The sequence below is a fragment of the Phragmites australis genome, chromosome 1, assembly GCF_958298935.1.
Source record: "Phragmites australis chromosome 1, lpPhrAust1.1, whole genome shotgun sequence".
In the NCBI taxonomy this organism is placed as follows: Eukaryota; Viridiplantae; Streptophyta; class Magnoliopsida; order Poales; family Poaceae; genus Phragmites; species Phragmites australis.
Genome location: NC_084921.1, coordinates 48,836,822 through 48,858,646, shown reverse-complemented (window position 1 = coordinate 48,858,646; position 21,825 = coordinate 48,836,822). Strand labels below are relative to the sequence as shown.

The window sequence follows — 21,825 nt, the reverse complement described above, 5'->3', positions numbered from 1 at the left end:
TTCTTCGCGATCCAGAATCTCTTCGTGAAGAATTTTGTTCCATTCAGCGCTCCAATAGTTTTCCTTCACGATTCTTTTTACGAAGGGATTTTTAAAATCATTCCCTTCAGTACGAGATTCTCTCTTATTTTTCTTTATAAAATCTCTTCGAAGAGAAACCGTTGAAGATGAGATAAAATAAAGAAAATAAAAATGAAGAAGAGAATAAAAAAAACGAAACGAAAGAAAAACAGTTAGAGGTGGTATTAGAGCTGCCCCTAAGTTGCGCGCGTTTTCTCTCTTTCCTCCCTGCCCCAGCTAGCTAGAACAGAACAGCAGTTCCAGTATATAAGAGGGCCAGTCACCCATAGCAACCCAACAAACCTGTACCCGCTAAAAACCGCGTGGAGGATCGTGGTGCACCAGCGAAGAACACCAGTGAGGCGAGTACCTAGCGAATCACCTATCTCTCCATGCCCGGTCTTATAAATCTTTGAGGAGAGCAGTGTTGAGCTTCGATCAGGGTTGCAAGAGCAAGAAGCTCTGCTGGCGGGAGCTTCGATCAGCATCATCCATGGTTGTGCAGAAGCCGTGGCTCCCCGTCGATCTGCGGCTGCCGGCGAGGCCGCAGGAGGCGTTGGGGATCCTGGCGTTCGAGGCGGCGGCGGCCATGTCGAAGCTGCTGTCGCTGCACCGGTCGCTGTCGGACCAGGAGGTCTCCCGGCTGCGGTCCGACGCCATGCGGTCGCCGGGCGTGGCGTACCTTAACTCCACCGACCAGGCGTTCCTCCTCAGGCTGGCCTGTGCGGAGTTGGTCGTGTCGCTGGACGCGGCGGCCGCCGCCGTCGCACGGCTAGGCCTGCGGTGCGGCATCGACTTCGGCGGCGTGTACGCCTGCTTCAAGGCCGGCGCGGCCGACGCGCGGCTGGACCCGCTCGTGGCCAAGGGGCTCAGGGTGAAGGCCAAGAAGATGGAGCGGCTTGTCGCGGCCACGGCCAAGCTCTGCTCCGAGATGGAGGCGCTCGATGAACTGGAGGTCGCCGAGCGGAAGATCGACGTCCGGGGCTGGAGCCGCCTCAGCGGTCCGATCCCGGTGCAGCCGGTGGCGGCGGCGGCGGCGGTGGCGGCGCAGGCCGGGGAGTCGCCCGGGGCGGAGTCACTTCGGCAGGAGCTCAAGGCGCAGCGGGTCAAGGTGCGGCGCCTCATGGAGGATTCTCTCTGGAACCAGAGCTACGAGAAGGCCGTCGGCCTCATGGCGCGCGCCGCCTGCGCCGTGTTCGTCCGCATCTGCACCATCTTCGGCCCATTCGTGCCTGGCCTCCCGCCGTCACTGCCGTCGGCCACCACGGATAGCGTCCAGACCCGGCTGTCGAAGCTGCTGCACCCGCGGTTGGCGAAGGCGAAGGCGTCGTCGGGGCCGATCACGCGCCGTGACGGGCCGTCCCGCGTCCACCCGCCGATGAGCAACTCGTGCCCGATCATCGGCCTGCGTCCATACGGCCAGAAATCCACCACCGACTGGCGCAAGATCCTGGACGCGCCGCCCAGCACTGTCGGCGGCGCGGGGCTGGATCAGCAGTACGCGAACGTAATCGTTTCCGCTGAGGAGCTACTCCAGATGGAGGCCGAGGGGCGGCAGGAGGAGGCGGCCGCAGAACGCGCGGAAATGTACGAGATGCTCCCGGCCAAGCTCCGCGCGGCGGTGCGTTCGAAGCTGCGTGAGTGGTGGCGAGACCCCGGACCGCTGGACGCCGGTCTGGCACAGGGGTGGAAGGAGGCGGTGGACCGCATCATGGCGTGGCTGGGCCCGATGGCGCGCGACACGGCGCAGTGGCAGTCGGAGCGGAACATGGACCGGACGCGGCGGTTCGACGGCGCGCCGCGCGTGTACGCGCTGCAGACGCTGCGGTGGGCGGACAAGGAGAAGGCCGAGGCGGCCATCGTGGAGGTGCTCGTCGCGCTGAGCTGCATCTGCTGGTACGAGGAGCGCCGGCGAGGCTCCGTCCGCCGCTGATCGATGGGCCGGTTGAGCCGTTCAACGTCGAAACTCGGACCGGCGTGGCGCGGCAAACTTTGTTCAAATCCGAAGATTTCCTTTTCTTCTGCGTTTGTCAAAGCTTTGATTTGAAGAGCTGATTTTTTGGACCCGTAGAAATAGTTGAAAGCAAGATACTACTGTAACAATTGTTGATTGGTTTGCGCGTACGGTGGCTGTCAGCGGCCTGACGCCGACATGTAGGGCTCTCCCTCTCCCGTCGGTCTCACGCCGGTGACAGAGTCCGGTGTAGGTACATGTCACGCGGAAGGAAGGATTGTCTAATATATACTACGATTGATTCTTTGAAATTCATCTGTCTCAGCAGCAAATTTGACAATTTGTACCCCGATCATTTCTCCTCTTTCCTCGCCAGGCTAGGCTGGCCAAGTCCCGGGCTCTCAGCTACCGGCGTTGAACACTTTGAGGTCTCTCTCAACGACGAATATGTTCATTGCAATCACGAACAAGTGCTCTGGACTGTCCACCGGTGGACGCCGTGTTGAAGTCAAATGCCAGTTTGGAATACGCGAAATTCATAGAAATGTATCCTGCCTGTCCCAAACAGACGTCAACAATAAGCAAAATACTACTCCACCATCCGTCAACAATAAGCATGAAGTGAGAGAACCGTGAGATTGAGAATCCCATTGGTTAGTGACCGACTGAATTCGTTTACAGTTGAGAAACTAAGATAAAATATTATTTGTTTATATATGATGAGTGATTGATAATATTGTTAATTTAGTTTGGTGATTTTGAAATTATATGAGTATATCTATGTATTGCAATTATCATCATGACTAATAAAATTAATATTTTTGTCTCCGAGTTCAAAAAATTTGCCTCATCGTATGTTCCGACGCAAGAACAGAGTATTGTTGTGGTCAAAGTGGGTCGTGACCCCCTGGCCCAACAAATTATATATATGTTGTAGTGTGTATTCTGTACTTTATAGTGTATTTTAGGTTCAATTTTAAATTTTATTGATTCGGCTTCCCCTATGGTTTAGTTGGAACCTATTTAGCTTCATATGCCTCATCTGAATTTTGGCCCAAGCTCCATCACTGGTCTGACTTCCAGTGAAATGAACATGCCATATGGTCTAGTGCCCAGAAAGATTTCACGCCGAAGGGTTTTGTCCATTGAAACACTGGATAGTCCGGCAATGGGTAGTACAGTACGTCGAACTAATTTTTTCAGAGAGGTTGCAAAGTATATCTAGTGTGATTTTATATGCCGAATGGTCCAGCGATGGAGGATGTGCATGTTGGACGAATCTTTCCAGAGAGGATGCAAAGCTTGTCCGGTGAGGATGTACATGACAGATGGTCTGGCGATTGAAGGTGTGCACACCGGAGGGTTTTCCAGGAGTGTGCCAGGGAAGGAAGTATTGCACACGCTGGATGTTCCGGTGATTAGAGGATAATACACATCGGATTATCTGACGTTCACGATTTTTCTGAGATGAGCTTTTCAACCGAGAATTTTGATTTGACTAATCTATGATGGAGTTTGTCAAGGGTTAGTTCCTGACAATAATTCCGGGGTGTACCGGTCGATGGATGCGCGAACAATGCTTACGGTGTGCGTATGTTTGTGATGAACTCAAGAACATAGGGACTATCCAGGTTCAGACCTCCCTAAGTATAACAGCTATATATCCTGTGTATTTTGTTATCAGAGTTTATGAACTGATTACAGATGAGTTTTTACGACTCCTCTTTCGTTGTCCCTTTACAAACCGGGTCCCCCTCTCTTTATATACTAGAGAGAAATAGAACTTACAAGTGGGTCCTGCTCAGCAGACCCATGCCTGGTCAGATATTCTATTCTTGGATCATCATCATGGAGAACCGGGTGAACCCAACTTGTCCTAAGAGCTCTGCGTGCATGTCCCATCCATGGAACGCTGTCGCACCTACCTCCCTCGATCGTCCAGCCTGTCATCGCCGTGCCTATAAGTTCGTCTGCCAAGCAGTCCCGTCTCTGCGCTTTGTGAGTATACCTACAAAAATCATTCACTTGCCTGATCGTTCTACAGATCATGTCCCATCCATCGCGTGGTGCAAGTCGGTCTGTAACACTCCACTTTGTAGCAATTAATGCTACGGGATGGGGCACTACCCATCTGCGTCGGCCACAATGTTGTTCGCTGGAGGAGGTACTTCGAGAAGGAAAATACTTGAATAGACATCAATAAATGTGATTAGACAGATTAGGTATGGGTGTCCTGCGACCGGCAAAGGCTGGTCGTGGGACCATATTATATTGCTAGGAGACTGGTCGTGTGAGCCAAGGGTTGGTCGCGCGATGGGCCAAAGTTCAGGATATATCCCCCGTCGGTTATCACATCCCTCATGGGGCCTATTAGCCAGGATGCCCCTTTACTCAATATTCCGATAGAGGTGAAGATACATTAGTGCTTGTCTTATGATATGCAGATGATGGATACGACTTGGCGATCGACGACGGGATGATCGGGACTAAGCGAGGTGCTTAGTGCCGAACGATCAAGAAGGTCAGGCGAAGTCAAGGATGGTCCTAACTGTGCACGTAGAGATCAAGCAAAACATGAAAAGGTGGATGGAGAGGGCATGTTGACAAAGTCAAGCAAAACAGATGCCGGTGCAAGTGACAAGGCGGCCCGAGAGATCAGGAGCGGGAGAGAATTATTGGCTGTCAATATTGCAAGATGGAGTACACGTGTTGACATCAGGATGCTTGTTTAAGGTGAAAGCAAGTGACAATGAGTCACACTTTGAGAAGCGTGCAAGACAGTTTTTCGATTTGGCCTCGAAACCATGAAAGGATGGAGTGCACGTGGTATCATCTCAAAGCTTGCATCAAGATAAAGTTAAGTCATGAAGGCATCATGACCGTTCAATAGACGGAGAAAAGACTGGATCAAAATGCCCTTGGTGGTAGGTAGGAGCGCATTGGAAGTGAGAGGTATGTTGAAAACAAGGAAAATTAAGGATTAAGCAACCTCCCTATGCCTATAAATAAATAAGTAGTGCTCTAGGAGAGGGTTGAGCCAACCATTTGAGAATTTGAAGCTAGGGTTTTACAATGGTGAGAGGAGTGTTTAGCCTATATATTAGGTGAGAGCTTTTGGGAGCAAAAATACTTTGTAATATGCTGAAAATAGGATTGTCCAAGTAATGAAGATCATGTTGCCTCTTATGTTTGTGTTCATCTTCTTCTAGTTCCCTTCTATTGACTCTCTTGTTTTGTCATGAGTTCTTAGTTTTTTGTTGTGATTTTCGTTTTCGCTTGAGAGCTGAAATTTTTAATCATCTCGAAGCTGTTCTTCTTATTGCTAGAGATATAAAATTCACATACAGGTTGGTATTGAATCTCCCTTGCTTCTATTTTATCAACTTGAAGAAATTCTTCACTTGGTGTCTAGATCTAAGTGCTTCCCGTTTCAAGTTATGAGTTTTATGGCTATAACTCTTGGAATGATGTTCTATAGAACCTAGGGTTCAATTTCATTCATGAGAGTCATATTTTCATTGGAGATTTTTATTGTAACTTGTTTCTCTCCTTTATTTTGCTTCTGCTCTTGGTTTTGAGGTGCATTAGGTGAGAAAATAGGAAAATATCATCCATTTTGGAAGAAATTGGTTGAGGCACTTATTCGCCCCCACTTTAGTCTCCATTCTCGGTCCTACAATTAGTATCATAGTCTAATATCTTAAGCCAAGGAAGTGTTATATGTGAGATTGTAGACTCCAATTATGAGATTCCTATCGCTCACACTTCTCAGTCACAGATTGAATAATATGAAGCCAACAACAAGGATAAAAATATATTATTCACCAGCTTGAGTCGTAATGAGTTTGATAGAGTTCAATACATCCGTACTGTTAGATAGATCTGGTCTACTTTTAGTGTCTTTCATGAGAGCACAAACCAGATAAAGGCTCGATGCTAGAGCACGTACAATCAAGAATATCAAATGTTCGTGTAAAGCCCTGGAGACTCTCTGATGTTATATTTACTAGATTTGATGAAATTGTTAGCAACCTTAGATTGACTCAGGTTTTACCGTACTCTGATCATGAGAGGGAGATCAAGCTTCTCTATGCTCTTTACCGTAGCATATGTGAAGTGAAGATATCAAGCATTGAAGAGTCATCTAGTTATATATCAAGCATTGAAGAGTCATTCAGTTATTATATATTGACTTGTGATGAATTCTTCAGCAAGCTCAAGTCCACTAAGATCGCTAAGGCAACAAGGATAGGCCTAGGAAACCCCTGTCTCAGAACATAATTTTGGTTTCAAGACTTAACGGTTGTAGTCAGTATGGAGTTGGTGTTTCTTATGCTAACCCCTTAACTGGTGGATTTGCTTTGTCTTTTTGGTATATGTTACAGAGGAGCAGTGGATGTGCTTGAAGATAAAGACCTTGCACTGATTGTGAAGAAGTTTACCCGCTTCTACAACAACCGTCGAGACTGGTGAAGTGGTGGTTCTCGGGCCTATTTGGAGTGTGATGACACCAGCCACTTTAAGGCGGACCTCCTTAAGCTCAAGAAGAGTGAAGACCAAACATAACTACAAGCACAAGAAGTCTAAGAATCTCTTCTTCAAGAACCGCAAAAACATGTCCAAGAAGGTGGCCAAGATGGCTTCAAGGGTATTTGTGGCGATGCTCAGTGACATCAACAATTTATCAAGAAAGAAGGAGAGCTCGGAGGAGGAGGAGTAGCCTATGAAGAACAAGAAGAAGGCCAAAGACTTCACCGGCCTTTGCTTCATGGTGAACGATAATGATAGCGACCTCGAGCTTGATTCTTCTGAGGTATCACCCTCCTACGATCAGCTTTCTATTCAGATTGATACCTTAAATGATGCGCTTGTTAGCCATGATAGATTGCTTAAGGAACTGAAGTCTAGGCTATATTGTTCATCTTTTGAGCTTGAGTTGCTTAAGTCTAGGGAAAATGCTGAGGATTGTGACAGTTGACTTGAGGTCATGAGTGAGCTTGCCGAGCTTCAGAATTTGCATGCTCGAGTTGCTTGAGACTCTCAAGAAGAAGTTCCTTGAGGAGAAGTCTATACCTACTCTCTTAGGTGCTTGCAAAAATTATCCTTTGCTCTCGAATGATGTTGATGTGAAAAACCAAGTGTATAAAGGAGCTAGAGTTTAGATTGGAGAGTGCTGAGAGTTCTAAGGATGTGAAGTTAAACTGTTCCACCTGCATCGTCCTTAAGGACCAGCTCAGCTGGGTTAGAAGGCAAGTTAAGAAGCTCATAGCCGAGAATGAGTATCTCCTTTATCTTGTGAAGAACTACTCAGAAGGCAAGGGCAAAATAGATTTGATCTTGGCTAAGATCAAGATGTGTGTCGATAAGACAAGTTTAGCCTTAGGATTGGGTTTTGAGAGGGTGGCTTATAATAGAGTTGGTAAGACTATTTTCACCTCACATACTATCCTAGGAGCCGAGAAGTCCAAAATCAATATCACACTACAAACCATCAAGAAACCCACTCCGCAACCCACAAAGAAGAAGCCATAACACAACCCAAGAGAGCTTCACAACTAAAAATGAGAGCACCTATGAGAGAGCCTAGTGTAAGACCCCAAACCTGGGATCTCCTGTACCTCCTATATCAATTACTGGATCATTAAGCTGATACGCACAGTATAACAGTAGTAGTATCATAATCAAACTTTATACATAAGTATTCAGGTTCAGAGTACAAAAGGTTTACAAACCATACTGTATATTACAAACCTGGTCGAGAGGCCAACAAAACACAGTGGAAAGCAAAATCCCAAGCCACAAGAAGCTTAGGGTGCGAACATGACTTCTAAGACTACTCTTCATCCCCGCCTTCACCTCCGGCAAAGTCGACATCGACTTCCTCATCTGAATGACAGCAAGAGTGAGTACGGAAGGTACTCAACAATCTCTATACTACTTCAAGGTGTTGATAGATGAACAAAGGGGTAATTCAAGGATGAGGCTTTATGGTTTAGTTTTAAGCGTAAAGCAGTTTATGCAGGTATTCAATTATATCATCTATGATTGGTTTTGAAACAGTTTAAGTAGTTCAAAACCAGGTAACAAGCTATATATAGGGTTTTGGTCCTAGGTGGGGCTACACCTCACTTCGTAATCCCTATCATCACATCCGGTGTACCTCTAGTACCACACGCCTCTGGCGGATCGAGCTAGAAATCTCATCACACGGACATCTAGTCCATACACTCATTCATCAAGACACACGCACCTGGAGTCTATTCAACCGTGACCATGCCTTCACATGTCCATGACCACAGACACGGCTATTCGAATAGGATTACACTCTGCATAGGTTGTACACTGTACCCGCGCGATATGCTCAGCATCTATCCGTTGCAAGCGGAGGAGCGAATCATACCGAGACCCTTCAATCACCTCTCCTGTCAGGCTTTTCTACAAGATTTACCCCCAAGTACTGGTGGTATTGTACTGAATGCCAGGTTTCCTTTTTATGATCTCATGGTTGTAAGTTTATTTTTAGCACAAGTATTTTCTTTGTAAATTTCTTTGTGCCTTAACTCAAAATATAGGGTAAGCTCCTATAAATTCTTCAATGAACAAAGTGCATATTATAAATAGTTTAAGTACTTGGAAGCACATATTTAGGGGGAGCTCATCCTATGTTTTGTGCTTTGAGACTAATATTTCTTCAAGTGAAATTTGTGTTTAGTCTCTTGGTGAAATAGAGGGTGTTGGAGACTTGACTAAATTATTTGAAGATTTATCTAATTGATTAAAGAACCAAGTTATATGAAATTATATTTATTATCTATCTAATGACACTCTATGAAGCTAACATTCTATCACAATGTCATTAAATTCATAGTCTTTATCTTTATGATTGATTTATTATTCTAAATAGTTTTCTAAAAGTTACATAATTCGGAATATTTGAGTTTAACTTAGAAGTTCCGGATGTTGATAGAAACTGAAAGTTTCGGATTCTGGAAGTTCCTAACTCTTTGCATGTGTTAGTTTTGTATCTATACTTTTTATAGTTTATACTTATCATAGTATGTGTATACTTTATTGCATTCTTGACATGATTTTAATTCATATCCTAGCATATCTTGATTGCTTGTTAAGTGTGCTATGAATTTGTTTTTAGTGCATCTAGCTTTTTTTACCGACTAGTATGTGTAAGTCATATAACTAGTATGTATAGGATGTATTATATATTTATTTGTTGATGTGTGGTTTTTGAGGCTTATTTGATCCCATTCATTTCATTGAATTCTTTTTGGCTTTTTTAAGATATTAATGGATTACCATATTATGGGAGAGTATTATGCTTTGTGCATCTTAAATACCCATAAAGTGTGAATATTTGAGCAATACTATTTAGAATTGATATAATTGTTTATCTAGCATCTGTGTGGTATGTTAAGCTCATATAAAGCTCTATCTCGCAAATATCCATTAATTGATCCTCATTTAATTTTAAATTGAAACATGAGATTCTTGGTACTTCTCTAGGGATCTATTTAATCTCTAGATTTTAATTTAAATCTTTTTCTTATTCGGATCAAATCAACTATAGTATTTAATCTCTAGGGATCTATTTAATCACTAGATTTTAATCTCTAGAGTTGTAATCTACTACGGACTTAAAGTCTAGAAAATGAAGGTGAGACCATTCGCGTTTAGCTTCAGGTAGGATAATAGATTTTTATTGCTCATAACGTTCATTGAGGAAGGTCCAAAGAGCGAGTGGATCGTCCTTCATTAAATACTCGGATTTGAGATCTGTATAGAGTGATGTAATAAAAATACAAAGTTACATATTTGGAATTCTTAGGAATAGAATTAGCATTCTCTGTTGGTGAAGTTATAGTGATAATATATTTCTGACCAGCCAAAGTTATGTTAACATCTATAACCCAAGTTAAGTAATTGTTGTCATCTAATGCAAGTTATGTGAATTCCTTTGTGGAAATGTCAATCATGGCCCGTATGAAATACCATGAATTTAATTAATTTACTATGAGAGTAAATTAAATATCATGAAAATATTGTAAAAATGCAAAATTAAAAGTTAATATGAGTATTGAATAATCATTGGTATAGATCTTCATGATAGGGGAAATATTCGCAGCTAATGTATTGAACTCCACTTCTAAGAAAGTAGGTAACATGTAGTCTCTGCCAAGTATATAGACTTTGTACATGTAAAATACTGGGAACCACGTTGAAGGTGATTACCATAAGGTGTAGACCTCGTAGCAGTAGGCGAGCAACTCGTTACCATAACTTGGATGACATCCAATTAAGGTGGATGGCACTAAGTTGCAACCAATATTATAGGCTATACTACCTTATGTTTTGCCAATATTCTAGGAAAAAGGTAATCACCAAAAATTTGTATTAAATTATGCAAATTATTTAAGTGAAAGCTTAAATAAAAATGAATTGTAGAAGAAATGAGAAATAACAATTGCAAGAAAGCAAAAGAAAAATGTATATTAAATTGCAATTATATTAAAACATTGAGTATTACTGAGGTAATACATATTAATTATACAAAATATATAGTACCATGCAATTCCTGATGACTTGAGGGTACATAATGCATAGTTACTTGAGGAGAATACAATAGAGTGCAATATATTAAAAATCTAAGGGTTTAAATATAAAATTACATGACACATTGTATTTATGGCACAAATAAGGAGGCTTTCAGGGGGTTTTCTAGAAGATTATCAAAGCCCAATGATAACTGGCTGAATTCGGATAAAACCCCAGGGGTTTTTGGTGAAAAGCATTTATCTGAGTTGAAATGGGCCCATATGGCCCATCTGGGCCCTATGCGACCGGTCTGACCCATCGACCATCAGGCCGGCCTATACGGCTCGACACTGGAATTGGCCCATGCGGCCCATTAGTTACTGGCCCAAAAAGGCACAGTGTATATAAACCGATCGGGGGGTTGTTAGGGTTCCCCTACCCCTGCACAGTTCTGGAGGCACCCCTACCATCTGGTCACCGCCATCGAAGGTTGACGCCCACCGCTAGGTGTGGCCGATTGCTGTCGTTGGGCAGGCAAGGCAGGCCGAGGGCTGCCTCCACGGGGTGACGTTGTGGGGAACCACGGCCACCGGCCTAGCTGTGCGGCCTAGCCGCTCAGTCAGCATGTGTGCCATTGTTAGAAGAGGCCACTGTCGTGAGGTGCCGAGTGGTCAGCCACTACCATCGCCACGCGCATCACTGAGCGCCGCCAAGGACACCAGAGCTGGACGCCGTGAAGAGTCACCGCTTACCATTGGAGTGGTCACATCGCTTAGTTTGGGAGCCACCGGATGGTGGGAGGTGCTGGATCTTAGTGCTGGCCAGGAGGAGACGCTGGGGGCTAGCTGCCCCATAGGGGCGCTACCGGAGTGGCCACCACTGTCGAGGGTCGTGCGGTTGCCGCCTTTAAGAGGGTCGGCCACTGCAGGAGTGGGGTCGAGTGGCCACCAAAGGAGTGGGGTGCCGCTATGCGTTGCGAAGAGGGGGCACGTCATGCCGAGGCCGTGCGCTGTCCTCACACGCGTCACCACTGGGTTGGTAAGTTCCTCTGCCAAATTGGAGGATGACATGGTGGTGCTTACCATTGTGATTCATGTGGTCGATTAGCGTTGTGTTGCATTTCTCTGTTGCCGAAGAGTGCGCCCTATTTGACACAATGTCTCGAAGCGTCATTCGAGTCTACATCACGGAGGGTAGCATTGAGGCTTAACAGGGTGCCGGTCGTCAGGGTGCTGGTGTAGGTGTTCGCCATCGTTCGTGCGTAGGTGTGCTTCTGTTCTAGCCCCTCTGATTGATCTTGCAATTGTGTTTGTCCTCCTGTGTTCTTTGCAGCATTATGTTCTTGCGGAGTAATCTGGCTGAGTAGCGTAGTGTGGAGCAAAAGTACATGATAACGTATTGGAACTCAAGTCCATAATAGAGAAAATAGATAGGAAAATGAGTTCATTGCATTGATTCATTGATGTCATTATACATATATACTTGTTGTAAGGGTATCCGTTGGGGAGACAACCTCATTCCAACGGACAACAACTGCAAGGGTGTTTTGGAGACGATGAGAGCAACTATAACAACTCATGTGTTAACGATTACATCATGATACAATTACGTTAGAGGATCTCATGTGTTAACTAAGACAACTCGTGAGAGCAACTATAACAACTCATGTGTTAACTACATCTGCAAGGGCAGTTTGGGGATCTCCTTACGTTGCGCTGACGGCATGCGAATGGCAGGACGTGCGTCTCCGAGTTAGTGTAGTAGTAACGAAGGTTGTTGGGCCGACTCGGCCGTAGAAGTGTGTTGTCGATGGAAAAGAGGCAAAGAGCCTTTCAACCTTGACGAGATTTTTTCCTCTTTTGAACTAACCTTGACGAGGTGGGGTAGCATTTGGTTTGGCAGAGAAGGGGTGATACGGAGTGGTCGAAAAAGAAGCGCCAGTGCCTACCGTCACATGGTTCACCGGTGTGGCATTTTGTCCCCATGCGGGAGGCTGGAGTTAAAACACGTGAGAAAAATTCCATATAAAACAAGCATCTGACTTCAGAAGCTGGAAGGTACATCAGTTATTCAGTATTACCAACATCCATTACTGATAAACAAGGAGGGCGATAAAATTTTATCCTAAACAGATGCTAACTCTCGCAGGATGGCAGATTTGTACAGTCTCGTCGCAAAATACAAACTTTCCTCCTCCCTTTAGTCTTTACACCTAGAAATTATACAGTACGCCTATTCTCTGCAGCCGCATCAGCTAAATTGAATTGTCTGAGCCTCACCTTGACATAACTATAAGCTCAAACTACAAAATGTACAAACTTCTTGGTACAACGTGTTTATTTTTAAACTTGGCTTGTAGCAGCCCAAAGCAGGAGGCAGAAGGTAGATCTGTCTAGCCATGGTTAGCTGTACATGGTCATTTTTACGCCATTAAGAAGGATTTTGTGATTGAAGTCCAATCCGCCTCTCTGGATTCAGATTGCAAGGAAAACTATGTTAAATGGTTTCAAGTATTACGAAAGAATGCAGATTAATTGATGGAAATACTGCAGCAAATTATTTCAATGATGAAAAAAGTTGGGCAGGGAAGCTTACCGCCAGCAGCAACAAGTTTTTCTACACGAGCAACAATGTGCTTCCCATATGTATATTTCTTCAGCGCATTTAAGTGAACCTTTACCCGTGACAGGATTAACTCACGTTGCTGGTCATCACAAATCTCGAGTACTTTCTGTACAACATAGTTACCAAACTGATCCTTCATCATGGCCTGCGATGAGCCAAGGAAAAGCAGTTAGACAGTTTTGAGTTATTCTTTTTTAGCAGAAGCAAGCAAAGATAAACATCATTTTCAGCGGCAAGATAGAATCCTAAATATCAGATCTTTTACAGCAGTTCTTGTATGCTAATCACATCACAGTACCAGAGGATGGTGCAAATAGTTTCTCTGAAAACTTGGCTACATTAATTCACCATAGTGATCACATAAAATTGGGTGTACATAGCATAATTAAACTCTCAAGTCATAATTATATTTAGCAATAAGAAAAATCATTAAAAAAACCTGTAGAGGCTCATTCTCATCAGTGGCTCCAAGCATTTCACTTATAAGAACTTCTCGCTCTGTAGGTCCGCCAAATGATAGACATTTTTCAACAACGTTCGAGGCAAATTTCTGTTGGCTCATCTGAATGATCTGTCCAGCCAATTTTTCAATGATGATGGATCTTTCATGAGGCTTTCCATGCTCCAAAACATGCTGCATAAGAATAAATCGGATATGATCAATCAACATTCAACAGTGCTTTTAGCACCAATATGATGCACAAGAATAAATTGGTTTCTCAAATGAAAATAGATGCCAAGGGAACAACAAAGACATCTAGAACCTATTGTACGATAAAGGAGATGCCCACCATAAACTCGGGTTAGGCAAGCAAACTGTTCTTGTTTCATTTTCTCTGAACGCCAACATCAAGATTTTCAATAAATGAAGTACAAAAACAGTGATTTCCTGCTGGTATGCAACCTACCGGATCAAACCACTGAACCAGTAGGACCCATAACCAAGGGCATCAAGCAGGTTACTGCCCTTTGTCTATCCCTGCCTGCGATTACTTACTCTCTTTTTACTGTTGCTGGAGTAGATTGCTTGCATGACAATCTCAGTATATTACAAGTTACAACTGACTGCTGGTAAACAAACACACGAGATTCTTACTTTAATGGCATGTATGATCTATGGTAATAAATCGAGAAAAATTAGCCATGTGATTGCAGATATGGTCGGAACAATCATGGTTAGTTTGCCTGGAGAGGAAATACATACATATAACACCCATACAATCAATGGTAAAATGTATTCCTCCCAGATTAGTGAGGTGCCTTCCTATTACAGTCTAACCTGATGGAGTAATATCATCTTCTTTTTCCAAATTGCCAACATGATCAAACATTACCAGTTGTTAGCAGGTATTAGATGGAAACAACAAATCTCATAGAAATCCACTTGATTCTCATTCATGTTAATACACAGATATGTGATCGAACAGAATCAGTTATGGTTCGTGTTACACTCTATGTGCACAAATCCACCAAGAGCATGCTTCAAAACAAATAGTTGCAACCAGCTGGTTATCACATGGGTAGCCAATATGGTCAGCACAGTCAAGTGTTAAAATGCCTAATTTTACTAGAGAGAATTGTGTCCGGATTAGTTTGGATGGCTTACAATAGGTATAAATGACATTAAAATCGTTATAGAAAAAATAAGGTGAAATTCACTTCAACTGCATTATTCAATGTTTTCCAGAATTCGCAAAAATATAGGAAAGTGTTGACATCATCTATACTGTTTCTAGCCGAATAAGCAGAACTTATCCATATTTTGGCACCAACAGATTTAACATGTGATATAAAGACTGGTTCAGGACCAATTAACAGATAACCTGTTAGGGATCTTTTTTCTTCATTCAGAAAGGAGTTCAAAGAGCTGGTCTCTCTGGGTATTGGCACATTTGGTTCCAAAGGAATAGATACATCTTTGACAACGGACCCTCTAATAAACACCACTGGAAGAGAATGCTGGAGGAAGATATGCGTCTGCTGAACAAACAAGCCTACAAGAAGTTTTTGCTGCATCTACTTGCGTGGATTCAGAACAATAATTGTGTTTGATTCCACTGTTTATGTCTCTATCTTTGGCCTTGTAGAACCTGTAATTTATTATTGTTTTAACCCTGGTCCTGTTGACCCTTGTACCTTTTATCCTAATAGAAGTCATTATTATTTTCTCATCATCTTTTTAGTTGGATCTTGTGGGTTTCCTTTCTAGCCTACCCTAACTTGCTTGACAAAAGCTTTGTTGTTGCTGTTGTAGAAGTCAATACAGGTTACCAGTAGAAACCAGTTGAAAAGGTTTTTGCAAGCCCTTCTGAGCAACTAACTTTTTTAACAGGACCTCACAACAGAAGCAAAACAACACATACATAACGGTGGTTAGGTACCAGAGTTACGGTAATTCTTTATTTTCATACAAGAACCAGAATGAAGATAAAACGATCTGTTTATAACTATTAAGGGTTGGAAATAAAACTGCCAGCAAAAAATGTACATAAGAACACTAGCAAGCCCAAAGCTAAAGTTCAACGAACTGGGAAGCGGTACCGAACCTGGACAACATAATTTCCATATTGATCTTGTGCCAACACGCATACAGATTGCAATATTTCATCCATGACTATCTGCTGTGTTTTTGGATCAGTGCAATGCTCAAGTACTCTCTGTGTAAAGAAAAGAAAATCGTGAATCTCATTATCACAACACTAGGGACAGAATAATTGCATATAGGTGCAGAACTCAAAGGTAAACCTGTATGACCCTGCAGCCATAGGGGTGGGTGGATAATGGAACAACGTGACCATAGAATTTTGAGATGATAAACTGAATAGAATCTTCTGGGACACATTCAATACATTTCTGGATAACATGGTTTCCATTTTGATCCCGTACACATCTCATGATCTGACCATCAAGCTCAGTAATCATCTTTGTTTTCTGATCCAGATCAACCACCTCTATCGCCTTCAGTGATGTGCATATAGACTATGTCAGGCGATTGTAAACAAGCTGTTTTTTAAAAGGAAGAAAACCTGCAGCAAGAGAGAGGGGCACGTGCCCCACAAAAAAAAAACTCTTTGTACCTTTTGGATAACTCGACATCCATACATCTGAAGACTGAGAGCTAATACATGTCCAAATAGCTTATCAGCCAACTCCCTCCGTTGTTCAGCACTCCCGTGCTCAAAAAACTAGGTAAAGAACACATGTAATTATGTAAGTCACGAAATCCTTACTACACCTTGAAACGTGCTTGGAGAATGGTGAAACAATAAGCATTCTCATCCTCGCAGAGAGAAGCTCCATAGTGCCAGAAAAGAATACCTTTTGTACCACGTAGTTTCCAAACACATCAGTCATCAATGATAGTGCATGCAGCATGATCTCCTCAAAGACCATGTTCTTTTCCTCAACTGTTGCAGTTTCAAGTTTCTGCTGTATGAAACGGCTTCCATATTGGTCGGCACTGCAAAATCAATGCAGATATCACATCCGACTAGAGTACATCCTCACTTACAAATAGTTCACTGAGCAAAGCATCTTCCAGTATCTATGAAGTATTTGTGACCAAAGTAATGTAGAAAAATTGTATTGCACGATGAGTTCAGTGTATCATGATTCGGGAAATCTTTTTGAGAAAGAATAAAGGGACATTTGCACCATTAACCTTTGCTGAACATGTCAATTTGTGGAGAATAAAAATAAGATAATGTTCATCCAGACACTACTAATGCATTTATTACAATTTAAAATACATATCAGCATACCTGAACTCAACCACATGCCCAGCAATCTCAGCGAGCTCAAAACTTCTGGTCTTGTTACTTTTGAATTCATCCAAAAGTGAGGATGGAAAGTTCTCATTCATATAGCCACTTGGATCAGAGTGCCAGCCACTCAGGTTCCTCGAGTTAGATGGAAACCTCAGATTACGCTCGCCAAGCCTAAGTGGACTACCAGGGCCAGATTGAGAAGCAACAGGACTGCCCAAAGGGCTTCCAGGGTATGCCATGCCCATGCCGAAAGCCAAATTGCCATAGTACCCATGGTTTGAAGCAGTTGATTTACCTAGAAGTGGTATTCCATATTGTTTCTGCTGCTGAAGCAAAGCTCCAATATAAGCTTTCTGAACAGCAGTTAAATCAGCATATGGGCTACCCATGAAACCACTTTCCAAGGAAGGATCACCGTAGCTGCCCTGTGCTGCATATTGAGTTGCCTTCAAGTACTGGACATAGAACGGGTCAGAAAGCAGTGACTGAAGACCTGTAGTGGTTTGATTACCAGCTCGACCAAGGTTATGCAGATCAGTTAGGCTCAACGTGGGAGGTGATAAAATATTATTTCCAAGGTTTCTCGAATCTGCACCAAGTGAAGCTATGCCAGATACAGCAGCAGCACTTTCAAACAAAGGGGGCATACTGCCTGAACCCGCACAATTCATCATAGAAGGCAAAGTCGGGCTGAGTGGATACCCACTGAACCCATAGTTCAAAAAGGCTGAATTCATATTTTCGAAATTTTGATGCTGAGCAGGAGAACCACCTGGGCTTTCATTAGAAGATGATTGGGACTTCTGATATGAACAAGCAGACAGAGTAGAAGACCTTTGCATTTCCAAATGTGCATCTAACCTTGTGTTGGTACTATTTCTTAACACTCCTAGACCAGTCACATTGTTATTAATGTCAGCAAATGAAGAATTCAATTGTTGCGACATTGATGGTATACCTAAATATTCATCATCAGTTTCTAACATCATAGAATGCTGATTATTATTGACTTGGGCAGCTTGTGAGTCAAGAGAAAAATTCTGCTGATCACTTATCCCTCTCTGATACTTTGATTGACCAATTTTGTTATTACCATTCAAAGTACCACTTTTTGATAAGTTCATGCTTGATAATGCAGCTAACATATCATCAGCCTCAACTGCTTTTGAGGATACAGTATTGAATGGCGATGAGGAGCAATTCAGCTTCTTCTCATTGGAAGTAATCCTAACACCAACAGGTGGAAGGCCAGGGCTAGGAACCCTGGCGACATAATGAGGATCTGGTGTAGCATTTCTTGAAACAGATGAACCCAGGGCAGATGTTAAAATTTGAGATCTGGACACGTCAACATTGTGAAGACCACTGACATTTTGCACATTGCCAACAGGATGATGTGCATCCAAAATATCATTATGCATAGAATATTGGTTCTCAGCAGAATTCAATGGTTCCTGGTTGTCATGGAAAGAATTGCGACTGGCTGCACGAGAGGGATGCTCTGAAGTAGGTGTTCTACGGCCAAGATTATCCTGAAAATAATCCATAATAAACCAAATAAGATGTCCATGTGATAAAGGTAGACAAAAATGCTGCTACAATGATAAATCAATAAATTAAACATGGTAAGAATGTACATTTTTGAACTACCATGGTATAAATGCAAGCTTGCGCATACAAATAGAAACACAAAAATATTATAATAATTTTCTTCTACCAAATATTATAAGAGGACACACACAAATCTCAGAGATATACTTTATCCAGTTGAACTTTATGAGAAAACTTGTCAACATGTTCTACAATAATACACAACAAAATCCCAGAGGATGGTGCTCAATATCAAGGCACTTTGACACAAGACTTGAGCTTGAGCAGAGGAATTCAAAACATGTTGGGAGATAATTGTACAACACAATTAATTATCACTCTTATCTAGATCAAACTGAATGATCCACGTGTTTGGAACTGCATAGACTAGCAAGTTGAACCGAAAGGAAGGATGGAAATCCCCGTAGTACTCCAAATACAAAGTAAACAACATGTAACAAAAACTTATAAATGATAACTCAAACTGTCTGAAAATTTGTTTTGATTAAACTGCCGATTTCCAAAATAAAGCAGTAAAATTGAACTTCACATGGACACCAAGACCACGAAAATAACAACAATAACTCAGAATAGCTTCATCATACAAAGAATCATGGAGCAGGTAGCAGTATTAGGTCTAGCCCTTCTTTCAAATTAAATTCAGCTTTTTTCAGGATTGAATTCAACTGAAACAAAAAGAAGCAAGGTTTGCAACCCAAATAAGACGAGACCTGTAGGATATCAGCAAAGCTACGCTGCCGCCCGAGTGATAAACCAATGAGCCCATCCCCTCCTCCATCCACCCACTCTGCAGCACCACCCCCATCCTTCCTGGCTTCCTCCTCCCGCTCAAAACCAGGATGTTGTGAGAACAGCGACCTCCCCACAGGCATCCTCGACCCTTGTCCAGTCTCCTCTTGCACCGCCTTCCTCCGGTCGCCGATCCCCCCGACCACCCCAGCTTTCAGGCGCTGTGTTGACCGCCAATCCTCCTTAGATAGTACTGGTGGTGGCAGCCTCGGGTTCAGATTTCCGTGAGAGTAGTAGTACGACAGGTAGGCTGGGTCGGCCCGGAGCTCCTCCTCCGAGAGGAGGCCACCATGCCCGTTCAACGCCTCAGCAGCAGGAATCGAGGCAACCGTCACCGACGCCTCCACGCCGCCGCCGAGCAGCCCGCTGATGGCGTTCAGGGAACCCTCTATGGTCGGCGGCGCCGACCCGCTCCGGAACATGCTGAGCTCCCGCTCCTTCTCCCTCTCGCCCGTGTCCACCGGTCGCCGGCGCTGGCCACCGGCGCCCACACCAAGCAGCGCGTCGAGCTCGTCCTCCAGCTCTTCCTCCGCTCCCCCACCGCCCATCTCCCCACGCATCGCCACGGCGCTCGCGCTGATCATTCCACCAACCCTAGGAAGAAAAATCACACAGAATGAGCACGTGGAATCCCCAAATGGAAAGTTCGTACAGAAGCCGCGCCCCAATTACCTTCGCAGCGTAAAGGCGCCGCCCTACACGATCCAAGCCTGCACCAACCAGCACGAGCACAACAGCTCGGTCATAGGAAATATAGCTTCTGCGATCCTCAGGTCAAAACACCATCGAATCGCGCGGCACGAGCCCGATCGGTGCAGAGGCCGCCATTCCGGCTCGGATTTCTTTGGGATTTTGGAAGATCGGTACGGGAAACCGCGATTTCCGTGCGCTCAGGCTCAGATTGGGCTCCGATCAGCCAGCGATTTCGCCATTTCGGGCACGAAAAGCTTCGAACAGGGATGGGGAGCGGCGACGAGAGGAGAAAGAGCACACAGTAAGCAGCAGGGCGGAAGAGAGCCCGACGAAGGAGATGGCGGAGTGATAAGCACGAGCTTCCGGAGCACAGCGACCGTCAGATCTAGCCGTCAACGGTGAAGATCTACATTGACGCAAAGAACCCCTAGGGTTTTATAACTTTTATTGCGGGCGATGGCGCAGGAATTACTCCTGCCTAACCCGCGGCGTCTGCGTCTGTACAGAATTTACTCGTTTTTTCACAATTTAGTATCGTGCATCAGCGAAAGCATAAATAAATTTAAGTATAAAGATGTAAATGTATTATTGAAGCAATGCTAAATAAATACGTCAGTAACGATACAGCATTTTGATTACAGATAGGATTGGAAAAAGAAAAAACAAATAATCTATTAATTTCTATTTTTTATTTTTATTAATAAAATAAGTCTTATATATGTAGTCGATAATGAGATAAGAAGACTGAATAATAATAGATAGATGGTAAAAATAAATAAATTATTTTAATTTTAAGGATTTTTATTATTTAAAAGTAAAATAAGAAGAAGAGATGATACGGAACTAATCTATATTTTATACTATAGAGATTGACGAAGGGATTGAGATATAAGATTATGCAGTATGTGAATTAACATATTTGTTAGTGGATAAATGTGTTAATTTTTTCCATGGAGATTAGGGGGTTAGTAGGTGGAGTAGTCCTTAGTCTTCTCTTTAATTGGGATTTGGGTCAAGGCGGTGGAACCCGGTGGTAAAAGAGAACCCAAGATGGGCCCCAGGCACGTGGATGCGAGCGCCACGTGTCAGGCCCTAGATTCGCTCGTGCGAGGATTGGGGCTGCGCGCCAGGTATTTCTACACTGACTGGGATCGGAAAATAAAAATAAAATCGCGACGAGCTTCCATTCTTGCGGGCCAAATTCCGGACAAGACCTTGGTGGGACGTTTTCTGATTTTCCTACATACGGAAGGTGCCGGTGAGTGATCCATGTGCTGTTAAACCTTTCGAAAGCACCTGGACTAGATTCACCAATCTTAGTCGTCATCGATCTTAGTAATTTTACCTTGGTGATTTGAAATGTACGTATGAACAGATCATGCCATGGACATGTGTGTACCGTGTACGCAAAACAAGAGTGCTCGCGTTGTAGGGGCTCTTTGCTTAATCTCGCCTCAGGTTTTTTCTAATCTTTTCTTGATGCCCATCGGCATCCACTATTGAGCGGCATACTTCGTAGATGCGACCCGTGCGAGCTTTACGAATGCGTCAAAAAAATTGTTTACCACAGCGGCGAACTGGGTGTATTATTTTATTTAGGTGGCGGTCGCTTTTATTTGGCGAATTGGCTACGATAGACATGCATAAGCATTGTTGCATTAGGTACACGGATATCATCTCGATTGCGTGTTGAGAACTTAAACTTGATCTAGTTTTTCTAGAAACCCGGTACAATCTATAGATTCACGCGCGTACTTATCCAGAGAATTAGCTACGACA

General features: G+C 43.6%; 2 protein-coding genes across 2 annotated transcripts; one reads left to right on the top strand and one right to left on the bottom strand.

Annotated features, from left to right (window-relative positions):
• The first annotated feature begins 318 nt into the window (after positions 1-318).
• LOC133924376 (uncharacterized) lies at positions 319-2,325 on the top strand. The gene has a single exon (XM_062369874.1). It carries the CDS (start codon positions 554-556, stop codon positions 1,991-1,993), a length of 1,440 nt encoding a protein of 479 aa, XP_062225858.1. The 5' UTR covers positions 319-553; the 3' UTR covers positions 1,994-2,325.
• A 10,274-nt stretch (positions 2,326-12,599) lies between these two features.
• LOC133924366 (pumilio homolog 2-like) lies at positions 12,600-20,446 on the bottom strand. Its single transcript, XM_062369862.1, has 10 exons — positions 20,026-20,446; positions 19,275-19,947; positions 16,948-18,485; positions 16,505-16,646; positions 16,264-16,371; positions 15,932-16,144; positions 15,733-15,843; positions 13,626-13,820; positions 13,157-13,331; positions 12,600-13,029 (listed from the first exon to the last, which is right to left on the bottom strand). The coding sequence occupies exons 2-10, from the start codon at positions 19,935-19,937 to the stop codon at positions 12,992-12,994; spliced, it is 3,183 nt and encodes a 1,060-aa protein (XP_062225846.1). The 5' UTR covers positions 19,938-19,947; positions 20,026-20,446; the 3' UTR covers positions 12,600-12,991.
• Positions 20,447-21,825: the final 1,379 nt, after the last annotated feature.